The sequence below is a fragment of the Lottia gigantea genome (assembly GCF_000327385.1).
Source record: "Lottia gigantea unplaced genomic scaffold LOTGIsca_93, whole genome shotgun sequence".
NCBI lineage: Eukaryota > Metazoa > Mollusca > Gastropoda > Lottiidae > Lottia > Lottia gigantea.
Window position 1 is genome coordinate 372,033 of NW_008711042.1, and position 16,643 is coordinate 388,675.

The following is a 16,643-nucleotide window of genomic DNA, read 5'->3' on the forward strand; positions in this document are numbered from 1 at the left end:
GACTAACAGTGATGTTTTCAAGCTAATATTCTGATTGGAAACATTTAAGAAATTAGCAAAGACAGTTGCCAAATTTGTTTATTTGATATATCATTTCAGGAAGAAAAGATTGCTGAAGCTGAAAGAGAATGGAAGGAAGCCATTGCGAGAGCCTTTCGTAAAAAACTATCAAAACACAATATACTTAATTTTGGTAGGTGATTCGGGTATTTTTTTAATTTCTATAAGATGAAAAAATTCTTGTTGTTATATCATATGTACAAAATCCATGAACATTGTATATAACTATAACCATACACCATAAAGATACCATAAACTTAATGTCAGTTTTCAGGGTTGTTGCCAAGGGTAGATGGTGCCGGTTGATTTTTGATTTAAACAGTATTTCTATTATAAATATAATTTTTACAGAATATAAATAGGGTTTCGGAAACAAGCTGAGGCTTATCTGTCACCAACCGGCTGTTAGCTTCGGAGAGGAAATCATAGAGCGGGAGTCATTGGCATATTGGTGAGATCTTGGACAAGTTCGAACTTGACTATCTTTCGATGAACGGTTTTTACTTAGTAAAAACACATCAATATTTGTTGGCTTGTGAACGCGATGAAGGTGACAGTTTATGTCCGAATTTTATTGAATTTTGTGTGTACATATTAGATTTTTGGTATGATTTGACACAGATTGGTGACTGCCTGTGTGATAGTGAAAATGTATCAGGAAAGTGGGCGTATCTTGCTAGGCAACCACTTGTTAAAAGAAAGTAAAACTTTTTTCTTTCTTCAGAAAATAGACCATCACTTATATACCCCTTTTTAACAATTCTACCTGAAGAGGAATACGTGGATATTATTTTAAAGGTTTGTTATTCTGTATATTTACACCTGATGGCACTCTGCAATGGGTTTGTGTGACCCTTTTAAGAAAATTTGATGAAGCTTGGCCTGGATCCGGGCTACGTAACCTCAAAACGATCTCAGCATTGATTGGAAAATATCACGTCCTACCCTATTGTACCCTCTTTGGGGTTGTCAGTTGTCAACGTTTATTACACTAAATCTCAGACTTGAAAAGACCGTATCTGTTGTTAGCGTAACAGACCTTAACATTGGTTGTAATGAAGGAGAATCTAGGTAGTCTGCGAAAGTCCTCCAAATGCTGTGCTAGAGATTTAAACAGAACAGGACTCTGGTTTTCATATTGTAAAAATAGAATACACGAGATGATATAAAGCAAATAAATCTATTTTATTTTGTCAGACTTTGTTGGAAATTTGTATAAAATTTAATTTTAAATTTTGTAGGAAATGAGAAAGTTAGCGATATGCCCTGAGGAATATTCACCATTGTTGAGAACGTTGTGTTCTGATCTAGGACGTAGAGTTTATCAGACATATTTCATTGAAGAGAAGAAACGGTCGGGTGTTTTAGATAAGGTGATTATTAGTTCTGTTCTGTTCTATTTTTGAAACACGTCTAGTCATTCAGATGGGACATAAATGCTACAGGCTGTGCTCGTTAAAGATCCCTCGACAGTTGGAAATAGAAAAAGAGTAGGCTAATGCCAGTGTCCTGATAAAATGTGTTGTACTCTGAATTTTGTTGTCTGTTTTCATTAGCCTGTTAGGTGCAAAAATAAGCTTATAGAAGAAAGTGTTGACAGGATATATCGGTGAATGGATGATACGCGTATCGTATTGAGACATCGTGTATCGATACAACATGTTTCAGGTTCTGTTTTGTTATTTATAATATGTATTTATCTGTAGATTATTTGTCTAAAGATTGCCAGCACAATTCTCTGTAACAACATGTTTCAGGTTCTGTTTTGTTATTTATATTATGTATTTATCTGTAGATTATTTGTCTAAAGATTGCCAGCACAATTCTCTGTAACAACATGTTTCAGGTTCTGTTTTGATATTTATAATATTATATATTTTGTCTGTAGATCAGTAACTTGTTTGAGAAATACCTAGAAGAATATAACAATCCCAATATTCAGTACAAAACTCAACGAGAATGCTGGGAAACTATATTAAATCAACATCCAGAGGGGCCTTCAGTGGTAGGTAGACAAATACTTTAAACCAACCATCTGAAATCAGGCCTATAGGCATCGTGTCTGAATCAGGCCTATAGGCATCATGTCTGAACCAAGCCCCACGTCAGGGGGATTTTGACAACGGACCAATTATAATGCTGCAACTAAACACCATACACCATTGTCCCTCTGAACTACTTGTCAAACTTCAGTAGGGCTGCAGACAGAAATATAAAAGCAAAATTTCTTATTTTGAGGAGATTCGAACTCACAGCACCTAATTACCTGGCAGATGCATCTTCACAATGTCAAGCCATTATGATCTGTGTCTAATACCTTGACTGCAACAGCCAGCTTGTATCATGGAAGTAACTAAATGCAGCGATTTGATTGGATTGTACCCTACCAAATACAACCAATCAGAGCCCTCTGACAGAAAGGCTGTAAACAAGAAGCTAGAATGTTTACAGGATTTATTTCGAGGTCTCTGATTGGCTGTATTTGATTGAATCCAATCGTTGATTCGGTCATACAAGAAAGATGGCTATTGCAGTCAAGGTATAAAATGCAGTTCTTGATATCTTGACATTGTGAAGATGATGACAATATAAGTACCTACAAACTGAGGTATTCCACTGTCACTGTTAATAAGGTATTAAATAATGATTGAAAGATTGTAAAGAGGATTTCTAAATTTTTTATCTGGGACACAAATAGCATCAATTTGTACCATTCCAATTTTCAATCAGACGTTTGGTTCTAACAATTCTACCAAAACTAAGTATTTTATGACGTCACTCCTACAAAGATCCTATATGATACAAGCAAATTTTGCAGGGGTGACGTCATAAAACACTTAGTTTTAGTAGAATTGCAGGAACCATAGACATCTGATTGAAAATAAGAATGGTGCAAATTGATGCTATCATTGTCCCTGATACACATGCATTATTTAAAAAAACCTCTTTAAGATCCTTGATACAAGTATAGAAACAGAGAGTTTGCTACTGTCCTCCATTCATTTCAGTTCAATTTTGAAAAAAATTTCCCTCATTGCATACTGTCTGGCATGCCCAATTAGTGCAGAATGGTAAAATTTATTTTATTTATTTTAGGACGCCCCACCCGATGAATGGCTAGATGTTTTTCAGTACAAGGTAGGTTGTCTCTGTCGCTTCTTATAAAAAATTATTGGGGTAATGATACATGAAGTAGAGCCATATTACAGCTTTCTTTGAGTTTTGATATCCTTCAATTCCTTACTTTATCAAGTTTCGGGTCCTACAGGACATGTTTTGATTGGTTTAAAATAACATTATTAGGACAGGTCCATTGTAGAAATCTTGTTAGATTACTATGTAGACTAAAAGAAAACAAAAAAGACAGGAAGTTGTAATCATGCCTATTTATAAATATGTTTAATAAACAGACTATTATGTTATTGATCAGTTCTATTTGTGTTGAAATTAATGAGAAAGGCAGTAGCTCAACTAGAGGAGTGACGGTCCTTGGGACTTACGTGAGTTGAGGCCCCTCCCTTGGAATATTATTTTTTAACATAAGCTCTTCTGCATTCTGAGACCCATTTGTAATGTTGGTTGGTAGATGACAAGTAAACGTTCGTCAGCAGATGCTGATATCACAAACTAATTGTAAGTCAATTTAAGGCCCTATATAGTCCCAGCATAAGTTCATATTGTGTGTTAACCATTTAGATTCTTACTTCGCTGATTTTTGTCGGAGGTTTTGGTCCATGGTCTTGGTTCAACCAGTCCCTCTGTTAGTTGAGCCACTGGGTCGAGGAGATCGTCAGACTTTATGCTTGAACTATAATGATGATGTGATTGATATTTTACAGCTTGGTTCTGCTCTATACGATATAATACTTAATAATATACAAATTGATCGAAATCTACTCAATAAAAGGTAAAACCTTTATACTGTCAACTTTTGGCACCCACAGCTCAGTTTCCATTTATTGGGTATAAGGGCATGAAAGCTCACTCTTGGCCAACATTGGACAATCTCTTTGCCAATTGCGCTATTCTATTGTCGTAGCAGACAACAATTCAACTCTCTACAGACTGAGCTTTACTGCCCTAGAAGAAGACAATCTCTATGCCGACTGAGCTATTCCACTGTCCTAGCAGACGGCAATCCAACTCACTACTGACTGAGCTATTCCACTGTCCTAGCAAACTACAATCCAACTCTCTACAGACTGAGCTATTCAACTGTCCAAGCAGCAGACAATAATCCAACTCACTGAGCTATTCCACTTTCCTAGCAGACAACAATCTCTTTGAGCTATTCTGCTGTCCTTCCAGACAACAATCCAACTCTCTACAGACAATAATCCATCTCTTTACTGACTGAGCTATTCCACTGTCCTAACAGACAACAAACTCTTTACCGTCTGAAAAGATGACTTACTGCTACCAATATATTGCCAATATATTTCAGTTTCATTTCTCAATTTGTTACTACTAAATTTATTTAGGCTTACCACTCAAGGGAGATAACTCTTAATACAGACTTGATATCTTCAGACCACAATATTATAGACCATATTACAATATCACTCATTCCTTGAATGTAAAGTTGTGGATGATATATCATGTTTGATATTTTCAGTAATCAAGAAAAAAAACTGCAGCCTGCTGTGTGTATTATATATAGATCCAATGAACGGAAACAGTTTGAAGAAATCAAGGTGGGTATAAGGTTTTATAAGAAAAACTCTCTTATAGAAGCACTGGCCTAGGTCACAAGTAGGGACTATGGAATACATCAATTTGATAGAAAATTACCTACTTCTGGAGAGATTTACAAGATAAACAATTTATTCAGAAATGCAAAGCGATTGTTTCAAGGAGTTAATGAAAGGGGATCTAATCTACCAATAGTTTAGTATAGATGTTAGGGAATTCGTCCTGGGGATCTTTATAAAAGCATTTGACAATCACACAGGCATTTTTAGCTTTAGAATTGTAGATGGCAATGAAAGGTATGATTTGATGCTGTATATTTTGACCGTTAACTGTTTGTAAATGGTCTATGCAGAAACTCAAATCAAGACAGATATGAATTTTGTATTGAGACACTACTCTCTACATGCAGTGTGCAATGAGGAAGAGCCTCTAGCCAATACAACAAATATTGATATTGAAAGTTGATATTTTAGGTAAATGATGTGGTCAGTAAATTATATCAAAAATGTCCGTCAGTTGATATTCCTATGAAAGCTGGAGACTTACCGATGTTATCACCGCCACTACCTTGGGTGAAATTATATCATGGTGGCCTTGTACTATGTAATGGTAGGTGTATTATAAACCTCTCCCCATGATATTAACTCACCCAACCCTCCCCCACCCCCTTCTTCCACCTTCCATGTTGTGATCCCCACTTCCTTTATGTATTATGTAACCTTGATTTAAAAAAAAGTCTTTAAAAAATTAAAAAACATTTTCTCTTGAAAAGTCCTTGAATTTTGAGTTGAGTCAAATTGTGTATATTTTTATCATTAACCCCATTGACAAATATTAACTATCTTTATTGATTTCACAGTTCAGAAGTAAGGTACATGTGTATTCTGTCAGACTAATATCCTTGAAAAGTCCTTGAATTTCAAAGCCCAGAGTCCTTGAAAAGTCTTTGAATTTTTGAGGCAAAGTGCTGTATGAACCCTGCATGATGCCCCATGTTACAGGGTCAACTGTCAGTTAGTTTACCATGGTAACAAGTAGGAAAGATTACTTGATGATACATCTTCAACTTATAAAACCTCTTGACTTAGTTACTTTAAACAAATGGTGGTTGTGGATTCTTATCTTGGATGGCGCATGAAAGTCTGGTGACCTCATGTTTCCTTCTTATTCCACTCACCTCAGGTGTTAATGGTTACAGATAATCTGGGAAAGATCAATGCCAAGAGGTTTGATCAAGAACCAGATGGTAAAAAAAATCCATGTGAACTTTCAAAAACACTACATGTGGATTCTTGTCTTTCAGAGAGTCCACATTGCTAATAATGATGCCACATATTAATTTTATTACAGTGAAATTAGTTAGAAGTTCGGATGTATACAAACAGCAAGAAAATCGAATAAAAGATCTACCTGCTGGACAAATTAATCCAGTTCTTGATTCACTCAATTCACTAGCATCTTGTGCCTGGAAGATCAACAAACCAGTAAGAAACTATTATTTCCTCCTGACCCCTTCACATAAATGATTTTTTAAACGCCCACATGAAATGGGGTAATAAATAATAAAACTTGACATCAAATACCATCCAACGTTTCGTCAAAAAAGTTTTGACATCATCAGGGGAAGAAACAAACTACAAATGGTGGAAGGCAGTACATTAAAAAACTTGATGTAAAGTTTTTTATTTATTACACCAAGTTCAGTATACATCAAATGAATCGCTGTACTACTAGTGGTATAGGTGATCCCATCAAAAAGTCTTCTGTGATTGGTTATTGCTGCCTGAATCACCCCATGAAATGGGGGGTGTATATTGGCATCGCCCATATCTGTCTATCTGTTTGTCTATCTGTCTATCCACAATAGCTAGTAAACACTCTAGAAGATTCAATTGCTGAATGATTTTGATGAAAGTTGGTGTGAATGTTCGTTATTCCTCAGGAATTCACCCTATTGAAAATCAGAAAAAATCTAAATATTTAATATGAGTTATTGCCCTTGTTCCTTAAAAATGCGTTCAATTTTTAGCTTGTAAACACTTAGAAGGCACAATTCTTGATGGATTTTGATGGAACTAGTATACAGTTGTAACTGAAATGGTTTTATAATCATCCAAAAATGTTAAAAAGAAGTATAGGACTGAAGGTTGAATATTTCATACTGGTGATTGTTACCGTACTACAAAATATTTTCATTTAAAATCAAAGCTGCCACTAGGCGTATATTACCATGCCTGGCAAGCTATCTTTCTTACCAGACCTATTGACTCTACAACACATAGTTAAATTTTGATATTTTGTTTCTGTATGAAATGATTCTATTGTAGATTTTGGATATAGCCATTGGAATGTTCAATGATAAAGGAAATTCTAAATTAGAAATTCCTCCACCCCAATCAGAGTTACCTATCCCTAGCCGTACTAAGTAAGTATTTAACAGGTTACTGACTATAAGAAACCTGGATATCTGTACCCTATCCCTAGTCGTACTAAGTAAGTATTTAACAGGTTACTGACTATAAGAAACCTGGATATCTGTACGCTATCCCTAGCCGTACTAAGTAAGTATTTAACAGGTTGCTGACTATAAGAAACCTGGATATCTGTACGCTATCTCTAGCTGTACTAAGTAAGTATTTAACAGGTTACTGACTATAAGAAACCTGGATATCTGTACGCTATCCCTAGCCGTACTAAGTAGGTATTTAACATGTTACTGACTATAAGAAACCTGGATATCTGTACGCTATCTCTAGCCGTACTAAGTAAGTATTTAACAGGTTACTGACTATAAGAAACCTGGATATCTGTACCCTATCCCTAGCCGTACTAAGTAAGTATTTAACAGGTTACTGACTATAAGAAACCTGGATATCTGTAGGCTATCCCTAGCCGTACTAAGTAAGTATTTAACATGTTACTGACTATAAGAAACCTGGATATCTGTACGCTATCCCTAGCCGTACTAAGTAAGTATTTAACAGGTTACTGACTATAAGAAACCTGGATATCTGTACGCTATCCCTAGCCGTACTTAGTAAGTATTTAACAGGTTACTGACTATAAGAAACCTTGATATCTGTACGCTATCTCTAGCCGTACTAAGTAAGTATTTAACAGGTTACTGACTATAAGAAACCTGGATATCTGTATACTATCCCTAGCCGTACTAAGTAAGTATTTAACAGGTTGCTGACTATAAGAAACCTTGATATCTGTATGCTATCTCTAGCCGTACTAAGTAAGTATTTAACATGTTACTGACTATATGAAACCTTGATATCTGTACGCTATCTCTAGCCGTACTAAGTAAGTATTTAACAGGTTACTGACTATAAGAAACCTGGATATCTGTATACTATCCCTAGCCATACTAAGTAAGTATTTAACAGGTTACTGACTATAAGAAACCTGGATATCTGTATACTATCCCCAGCCGTACTAAGTAAGTATTTAACAGGTTGCTGACTATAAGAAACCTTGATATCTGTACGCTTGTTACTGAAAACAGAGTCTTTATCAGATAACAGTTACCTGAAGACCTGTTGTTATTGGCAACAAATTATCAATATAAACATAGAAAGTATTATCCATATTATATTTGAAACTATTTTTTGTTAATTTAGAATAAATGAATTGGACCAATTCTTGACATGCATATTTTTGTTATTGTTTGTGCAAGGCTCATAACTAAGGGGGGGATGTCCCCTGAAAAATTTAGATGACTTGAATGACCTGTTGAGCCAAAAAGTTGAGAGCCCCCCTTCAAAGATTTTGTTCCCCCTCCCAACCCCCCCTGGGCTAGTTAAGGGCCTGGTTTTGTGGGGTTATGAAATGGTGAAGTGACTTATATACAAAATGTTAGAAAAATAATAATTTCATAGTAGTCCTATTTTAATATTGATAATGTTAATTGTAGGAGATCCCCAGATATGACACAACAAGAACGATCAGCTCATTTTCATGAACAATCGAATATAGCTCGACTCAGGGCTGAAAATTGGTCACTGAGATCTTTTGAGTTATATCGTCTATCTGTAGCCAATAAGGTAAGATGTTTATATTGAATGGAAGTACACTTTCCTCCTACAAATTTCTACCAATAACTTGCATATTTTAGCTGAAAATTGTCTTCAGGCCTAACGTCTTCAAAAACCCGCAAAGTTCCATGAAACTCAAAGTAGGTGGTCACATGACACGCTCATGTCAAGTTGACCCGCCGTCAATTTGTCATGACAGCACCCGACAAGAGCTCAAGATGGTTTTCAGGAATCAAATCAGTTGTAAATAAGTCAGCCATTCTTACTATGCCTGACAATAACCTTGTATGCAGATGGCGGAAAAATCAAATACTTTCAATTATTAGGTCATGTGACAATAGCTTTATTTTCGTCTTTGTTGTTGACATCTGGCTAGTCTCGGACACCCAGACTTCTCCTGTTTACGAAGGATAGAGTCTTTAAGGGAGATAACTAACAGGCTACAAACTATATTTTATAACCCAGATGTAACTTCTGCCTAACAATTAAAGAAGATTTTCTTCTATCTGCATAGGAGGTTATTGTCAGACAAGATAGGAATGTAATCATGATCTATTACTGTTCATATTAATACAAGAAAACTTTTATCCTTCAAACGGTAATATCATGGTCTTTCACATTATAGTTTATACATTTTTACTGTACAGAAAACTCCATTCGATAAATTATATTTCAGTATCGAGACGAAATAATTTGGTTTCCTCATAATATTGATTTTAGAGGTCGAACGTACCCTATATCACCGTATTTAAATCATTTAGGTAAGATCTATACCATTTTTCAAAATGACCTTCAGCCTCATCATATTAAAATTTTACAGATATCAGATTTTCATTATCTCTGAGGAAAGAGAATTCTTTGAAATACAATAAATAATGATGATATACCTCAAGTCTCAATATCCTGGAAAGGGATGTGAGTGATGTACTGTTCTCAGGAAATAGAGTTTGATACTCAGTTTTGATGTGATTTACTGAAACCATAATATTAATAAAAAAAAAGTTAATGTGTGCTACTGAATGAAGTTTATTATAGCTATTGTTTTGTCCATTGGGCTAATGCAAATTTGTGTGGCGTTTTTATCACAATAAATGCCATTGCCTCATCACCAAAATATTAGGCGTAGTAATTTTAACCAATGATGGTCTCCAATGTCGGTAGTCCCAAACGTTGAAACATAAAGAAATAGGCCCTACTTAAATTCATACTAAAGTCTTTGTATCAAAATTAGAATGTCTTGAAAACGTAAATATAAACAATAAACTGTTACGATAAAGCGGTTATTGTCTTATATTAGGGCAAAGGTTGGCTGGAAAATTAATAATGAATGCTAATTTATTTAATTTTCCAGCCAATCTTTGTCCTGATATACGACCATAACGAGCATAGGGTTACAGTTTATTGCTTATATTTACGTTTTAAAGACAGGGTAACAGTTTATTGCTTTAGTATTGCTTACTCTCAAGTCAACTAGTCGTTAGTACACTGATATACCAAAATGAAACGAAATATCTAATATTTGTCCAAGAAGAACAAATAAGTATGATATAAAACTAAAGTATGTTTTATTTATTTGAACAGGTTCTGATATTTCTCGGGGAATGTTGATGTTTGCTAAGGGGAGACCACTGGGCCCTGATGGTTTAGACTGGTTGAAAATTCATCTCGTTAATTTAATTGGCTTAAGGAAAAGGTAAGACAGAAATAAACAACGATTTTTACAACATGAACAACTTAAAGGGACTTCTGTGATATTCTTTTTGACCAATCATACTTTAGTCTCAGAAACGAGAATTCTTTTAGTTAAGCTAATTAATAATAATGTTCACAGCTCACCGTCAAAATTTGAGCCTTCAAATCCATGTGTGTCTAGAATTATCTGCGTTTAAATTTTAAATGACGATTCGTCAATTTACTCTGTTGTGATATATAGAAAAGACATATAGAAATAGTGAGTAAAATTCCTTGTTTGAGAAATTTTTGAAGGAATTATACATTTCTAGTACACCTGAAGACTATTTACATATTTTCTATTCTCAAATCAACCTCTGGCCCTTTAAGTTCACAAAGGATCCTGTCTACCGGCTAGTCTTGTCTTTTATTTTACCCCTTAAAGCAGCCTTCACACCCATGGACCTTTTCACACCCCAAAAATTTGTTTCATCCACATTTCCAGCATGTGATGATGTGGGATGCTCTCTCAATTCAAAATAAATTCTTCTCCTACACCAATTGGCCACACCCCTGACACCCTAGTCCCACAACCCAGGGGGTGAAAACACCCCAGGTTGAGAACCAGGGCTTTAAAAGAATACTACCTACTAATGATTTTCTAAATTTGAATTCTCAAACTTGGTGTATAAGTGTATATATTCATCAGTGGACTTACCTGGCCACATATTCTCGAAAAGATCTTAGCGCTAGGATGTCCTAGGTCCTTATCTTCTAACATTGAATCTAGGATAACCTAGCGCTAAGAACGTTTCAAGAATGTGTGGCCAGGTGTCATAACTAAGCAACAGAATCCTTGTATAATCTGATGATTTAATTTTGTCTTGATTTGTATAATTTAATTGTGTCTTGTGTCTTGATTTGTATAATTTAATTGTGTCTTGATTTGTATAATTTAATTGTGTTTGATTTGTATAATTTAATTGTGTCTTGATTTGTATAATTTAATTGTGTCTTGATTTGTATAATTTAATTGTGTTTGATTTGTATAATTTAATTGTGTCTTGATTTGTTTTGCAGAAGTTCGAATGCTGAACGGTTGAAATTTGCGGAGACATTGATAGAAGAAATTCAAGATTCAGCTGACTATCCCATGACGGTTTGTACTATTTTATTTTAGGTTGGTATCAATTTAACGGATCATCAGTTTGTCCAATCATATTTTAGTCTCAGAAACATGAATTTTTTAGCCAAGATTATCAGTTCAGTGTTCATATATCACTGTTAAAATTCGAGCATTGAAATTCATGTGTTTCCAGAATAATCCAATTTTCATACATTTCTAGAACTTCTGAAGACCATTTACATATATTCAAGATCAAAATCAACCTCTGAAAATGGCAAACCTGTTGGGTCAATTTTCCAAGATGGCTTGAATTCAGAGATAAAACATCCTCACTGAACTTATGACTTGCATTTTTATTCAAGCTAGCCACTAACCTCTCATAGTAGTTAACTCTTGATACAGACTTAGCATTTTCAGACCACAATATTGCAATATTGTAAACCAAGATATTACAAAATGACAACAGAGTGATTAACAGCAGTGGGAATGGGTTGATTAAAGGCCACAGAAATGTCAAGGGGACTCACTCTCTCTCTCTGTGTGTGGTGTGTAAAATGATAAAAAAATTTCAAAGTGAGCAGAAATTACTGCTGAGGCATCCAAAACACATCTCTCCTTCTCTGAGTCCATTTTGCTGCCAACTTCGTTCCTTTCTGCTAATTTCTCTCCAACAAGTTGTTGAAATGTTGTTGAAATGTTGCTTAAGTGTAGACAGAATAGGTTGGAAAAATATTGGTAAACTGTTCGACAAATGTTGGGAAGAGTTGATAATGACAACACACCTTCTCTCATTGCATACTGTATGGCATTGACTGTTTACTTATGCCAATGATCTATGTACAGAAAAGTAGGATGTAAAACTCCATTCATTTGATTTGCCCAATCACCAGTCCTATTTATGTATGTTTATAAATATATTGTGTTGTTATCTGATCCAGGGTAAACTGTGGTGGCAAGATCGTGAGGAACCATGGCAAGTATTGGCCTGCTGTATGGAAATAACCAAGGCTATCCGTAGCCCAGATCATACCAAATTTATCTCACATTTTCCAGTCCATCAGGTATGTAGTTCAAATTTCTTTCCCCTCCAACGCTGGGATTTTGTGACGCGAACTAGAGGTGTATTCCGGCATAGCACTGAATGCACCTTTTAATCATGTCACACAATCCCAGCATTGGAGAGGGGTGTAATTTGATTGGCTGATGGGGTCATCAAACATTTGAATGTACGATAGACCTGTCTTTAGATCCTATCTGAAGTGGCAGAATTTAAAAATAAAACCTAATAAAGCGAGGAAGGAAAAACTGCAAATTACAGAGATTCAAAATTCAAATTTTAAGAATGGTCATGTTTATTTACAAGTTGATCCAATGATGATGAAATCCTTGCTCTCATATTATCCTGTATCACCTGATAGAATTAGTAGTTCTGATAAGGGTTCAGGGTAGGTGAAGAAATATGGTGGCCCTCTCTATTTATCATGTGGATAGATTGAGAGCTGAGGGTCAACTTGTCAAATTATTGGGCTTACATCAAATGTAGCAACATATGTCTGTTTGCTTTTTGGGGTTGTCAACATTCCTTTCAGAGAGTCAACATATTTATTTTGGTATTTATTTTTGTCAACCTTGCAGCACTTTCAGTAATTCCATATAGCTAATGGGAGCCGCGGTGGCTCAGTGAGTTAGACACTTGCATGCTAACCTGAAGGTCCAGGGTTCAATCTTGACATAGGTCGAGATAATACCTTCGGATTTTTCAACACGGTTGCCCCTGTCAGTGATGCAGGTAAGAGGGGCTTACATGGAAAAAGCGTCGTTCGGATGGGACAATGAACCGAAGCTCTGTGTGCACGTTAAAGATCCCTCAACAGTTGGAAATCGAAAAAGAGCAGGCTAATGCCGCTGTCCTGGCAAAATTTCCCTCATGGCACCCTGCATGGCGTTGCCCGTCTTCATTAGCCCACAAGGTGCAGAAAAGTAGGACGTAAAACTCCATTCATTTCATTTCATTTCCATATAGCTAATAATCTTAAATTTGGTATTTTAGTTTGTCAACTTGGCATCTTTTTCAGGAATTGCGAAGAATCCACATTTTTTTTAGTCTGAACTTTTTCTGATGATTATAGCTAACCATTATTGTTTAATATTATAGGATGGATCATGTAATGGTCTACAACATTACGCTGCTCTGGGACGTGACAGTATAGGAGCTAAATCTGTCAATCTATGCTCCTATCCTGTACCCCAAGATGTTTACAGTGAGGTTGTCGATTTGGTGAGTAAATATTATAAAAACTTAAATTCCACTAATTCGAAGCATTTTAATCACAATTTTGCAAAAGGTGATAATTTATAGATTGATGAATATTTATATTGTGTATTTTCAGGTGGAAAAGCTACGACATGATGATGCAGAAAAAGGAAATAAAATCGCCAAAATGTTGGAGGGAAAAGTTATCAGGAAGGTAACAAGTCTTTTAGTAGTTGTAAAAATATGATGGTACTAGCTTTCTGGATCTGGGAGTGCCAGTTGGTGGCAGACTGACTTTATGGAGGACAACTCTCCAGGTTGAGATTTCAAATGTGAAAGCACTTAGGCGCAGGCCTGCCATGGAAGGTCTGATAAAGTAGTCCCAAAGAGAAATTTTTGATGTTGTTTATCCCGAGGCGGAAGAAGGGAATTGGCTTTTTTTGTATGTACACATATAGTTCCGAACTGGCTTATTGATGTATTGAGTACTATTGTACCATTGGTATTTCTATATCACTTTACAATTGATGTATTGAGCACTATTTTAACAGTGGTATTTCTATATCACTCTACAATTGATGTATTGAGCACTATTCTAACAGTGGTATTTCTATATTGCTCTACAATTGATGTATTGAGTACTATTTTAACAGTGGTATTTCTATATTGCTCTACAATTGATGTATTGAGCACTATTTTAACAGTGGTATTTCTATATCACTCTACAATTGATGTATTGAGCACTATTTTAACAGTGGTATTTCTATATCACTCTACAATTGATGTATTGAGCACTATTTTAACAGTGGTATTTCTATATTGCTCTACAATTGATGTATTGAGCACTATTTTAACAGTGGTATTTCTATATTGCTCTACAATTGATGTATTGAGCACTATTTTAACATTGGTATTTCTATATCACTCTACAATTGATGTATTGAGTACTATTTTAACAGTGGTATTTCTATATTGCTCTACAATTGATGTATTGAGCACTATTTTAACAGTGGTATTTCTATATCGCTCTACAATTGATGTATTGAGCACTATTTTAACAGTAGTATCTCTATATCACTCCACAATTGATGTATTGAGCACTATTGTACCATTGGTATTTCTATATCGCTCTACAATTGATGTATTGAGCACTATTTTAACAGTGGTATTTCTATATCACTCTACAATTGATGTATTGAGCACTATTTTAACAGTAGTATTTCTATATCGCTCTACAATTGATGTATTGAGCACTATTTTAACAGTGGTATTTCTATATCACTCTACAATTGATGTATTGAGTACTATTTTAACAGTAGTATTTCTATATCGCTCTACAATTGATGTATTGAGCACTATTTTAACAGTAGTACTTCTATATCCCTCTACAATTGATGTATTGAGCACTATTTTAACAGTAGTACTTCTATATCACTCTACAATTGATGTATTGAGCACTATTATAACAGTGGTATTTCTATATCACTCTACAATTGATATATTGAGCACTATTTTAACAGTAATATTTCTATATCACTCTACAATTGATGTATTAAGCACTATTTTAACAGTAGTATTTCTATATCGCTCTACAATTGATGTATTGAGCACTATTTTAACAATGGCATTCCTATATCACTCTACAATTGATGTATTGAGCACTATTTTAACAGTAGTATTTCTATATCGCTCTACAATTGATGTATTGGGTACTATTTTAACAGTAGTATTTCTATATCGCTCTACTATTGATGTATTGAGTACTATTTTAACAGTGGTATTTCTAAATCGCTCTACAATTGATGTATTGAGCACTATTTCAACTGTGATATTTCTATATCACTCTACAATTGATGTATTGAGCACTATTTTAACAGTGGTATTTCTATATCACTCTACAATTGACGTATTGAGCACTATTTTAACAGTGGTATTTCTATATCACTCTACAATTGATGTATTGAGCACTATTTTAACAGTGGTATTTCTATATCACTCTACAATTGATGTATTGAGAACTATTTTAACAGTGGTATTTCTATATCACTCTACAATTGATGTATTGAGCTCTATTTTAACAGTGGTATTTCTATATCACTCTACAATTGATGTATTGAGCTCTATTTTAATAGTGGTATTTCTATATCACTCTACAATTGATGTATTGAGCTCTATTTTAACAGTGGTATTTCTATATCACTCTACAATTGATGTATTGAGCACTATTTTAACAGTGGTTTTTCTACATCACTCTACAATTGATGTATTGAGCACTATTTTAACAGTAATATTTCTATATCGTTCTTCAATTGATGTATTGAGTACTATTTTAACAGTCGTATTTCTATATCACTCTACAATTGATATATTGAGCACTATTTTAACAGTGGTATTTCTATATCACTCTACAATTGATATATTGAGCACTATTTTAACAGTGGTATTTCTATATCACTCTACAATTGATGTATTGAGCACTATTTTAACAGTGGTTTTTCTACATCACTCTACAATTGATGTATTGAGCACTATTTTAACAGTGGTATTTCTATATCGTTCTTCAATTGATGTATTGAGTACTATTTTAACAGTCGTATTTCTATATCGCTCTACAATTGATGTATTGAGCACTATTTCAACTGTGATATTTCTATATCACCCTTCAATTGATGTATTGAGCTCTATTTTAACAGTGGTATTTCTATATCACTCTACAATTGACGTATTGAGCACTATTTTAACAGTGGTATTTCTACATCACTCTACAATTGATGTATTGCGCACTATTTTAACAGTGATA

General features: G+C 34.6%; 1 protein-coding gene across 1 annotated transcript; it reads left to right on the top strand.

Moving 5' to 3' along the window:
- Positions 1–4,684: 4,684 nt before the first annotated feature.
- On the top strand, positions 4,685–14,090 carry LOTGIDRAFT_223359 (hypothetical protein; the record flags this gene model as incomplete). Its single annotated transcript, XM_009068731.1, has 11 exons — positions 4,685–4,754; positions 5,226–5,361; positions 6,103–6,236; positions 7,080–7,177; positions 8,672–8,801; positions 9,469–9,553; positions 10,374–10,485; positions 11,544–11,622; positions 12,528–12,650; positions 13,745–13,867; positions 13,980–14,090. Exons 2-11 carry the CDS (start codon positions 5,280–5,282, stop codon positions 14,088–14,090), a joined length of 1,077 nt encoding a protein of 358 aa, XP_009066979.1. The 5' UTR covers positions 4,685–4,754; positions 5,226–5,279.
- Positions 14,091–16,643: the final 2,553 nt, after the last annotated feature.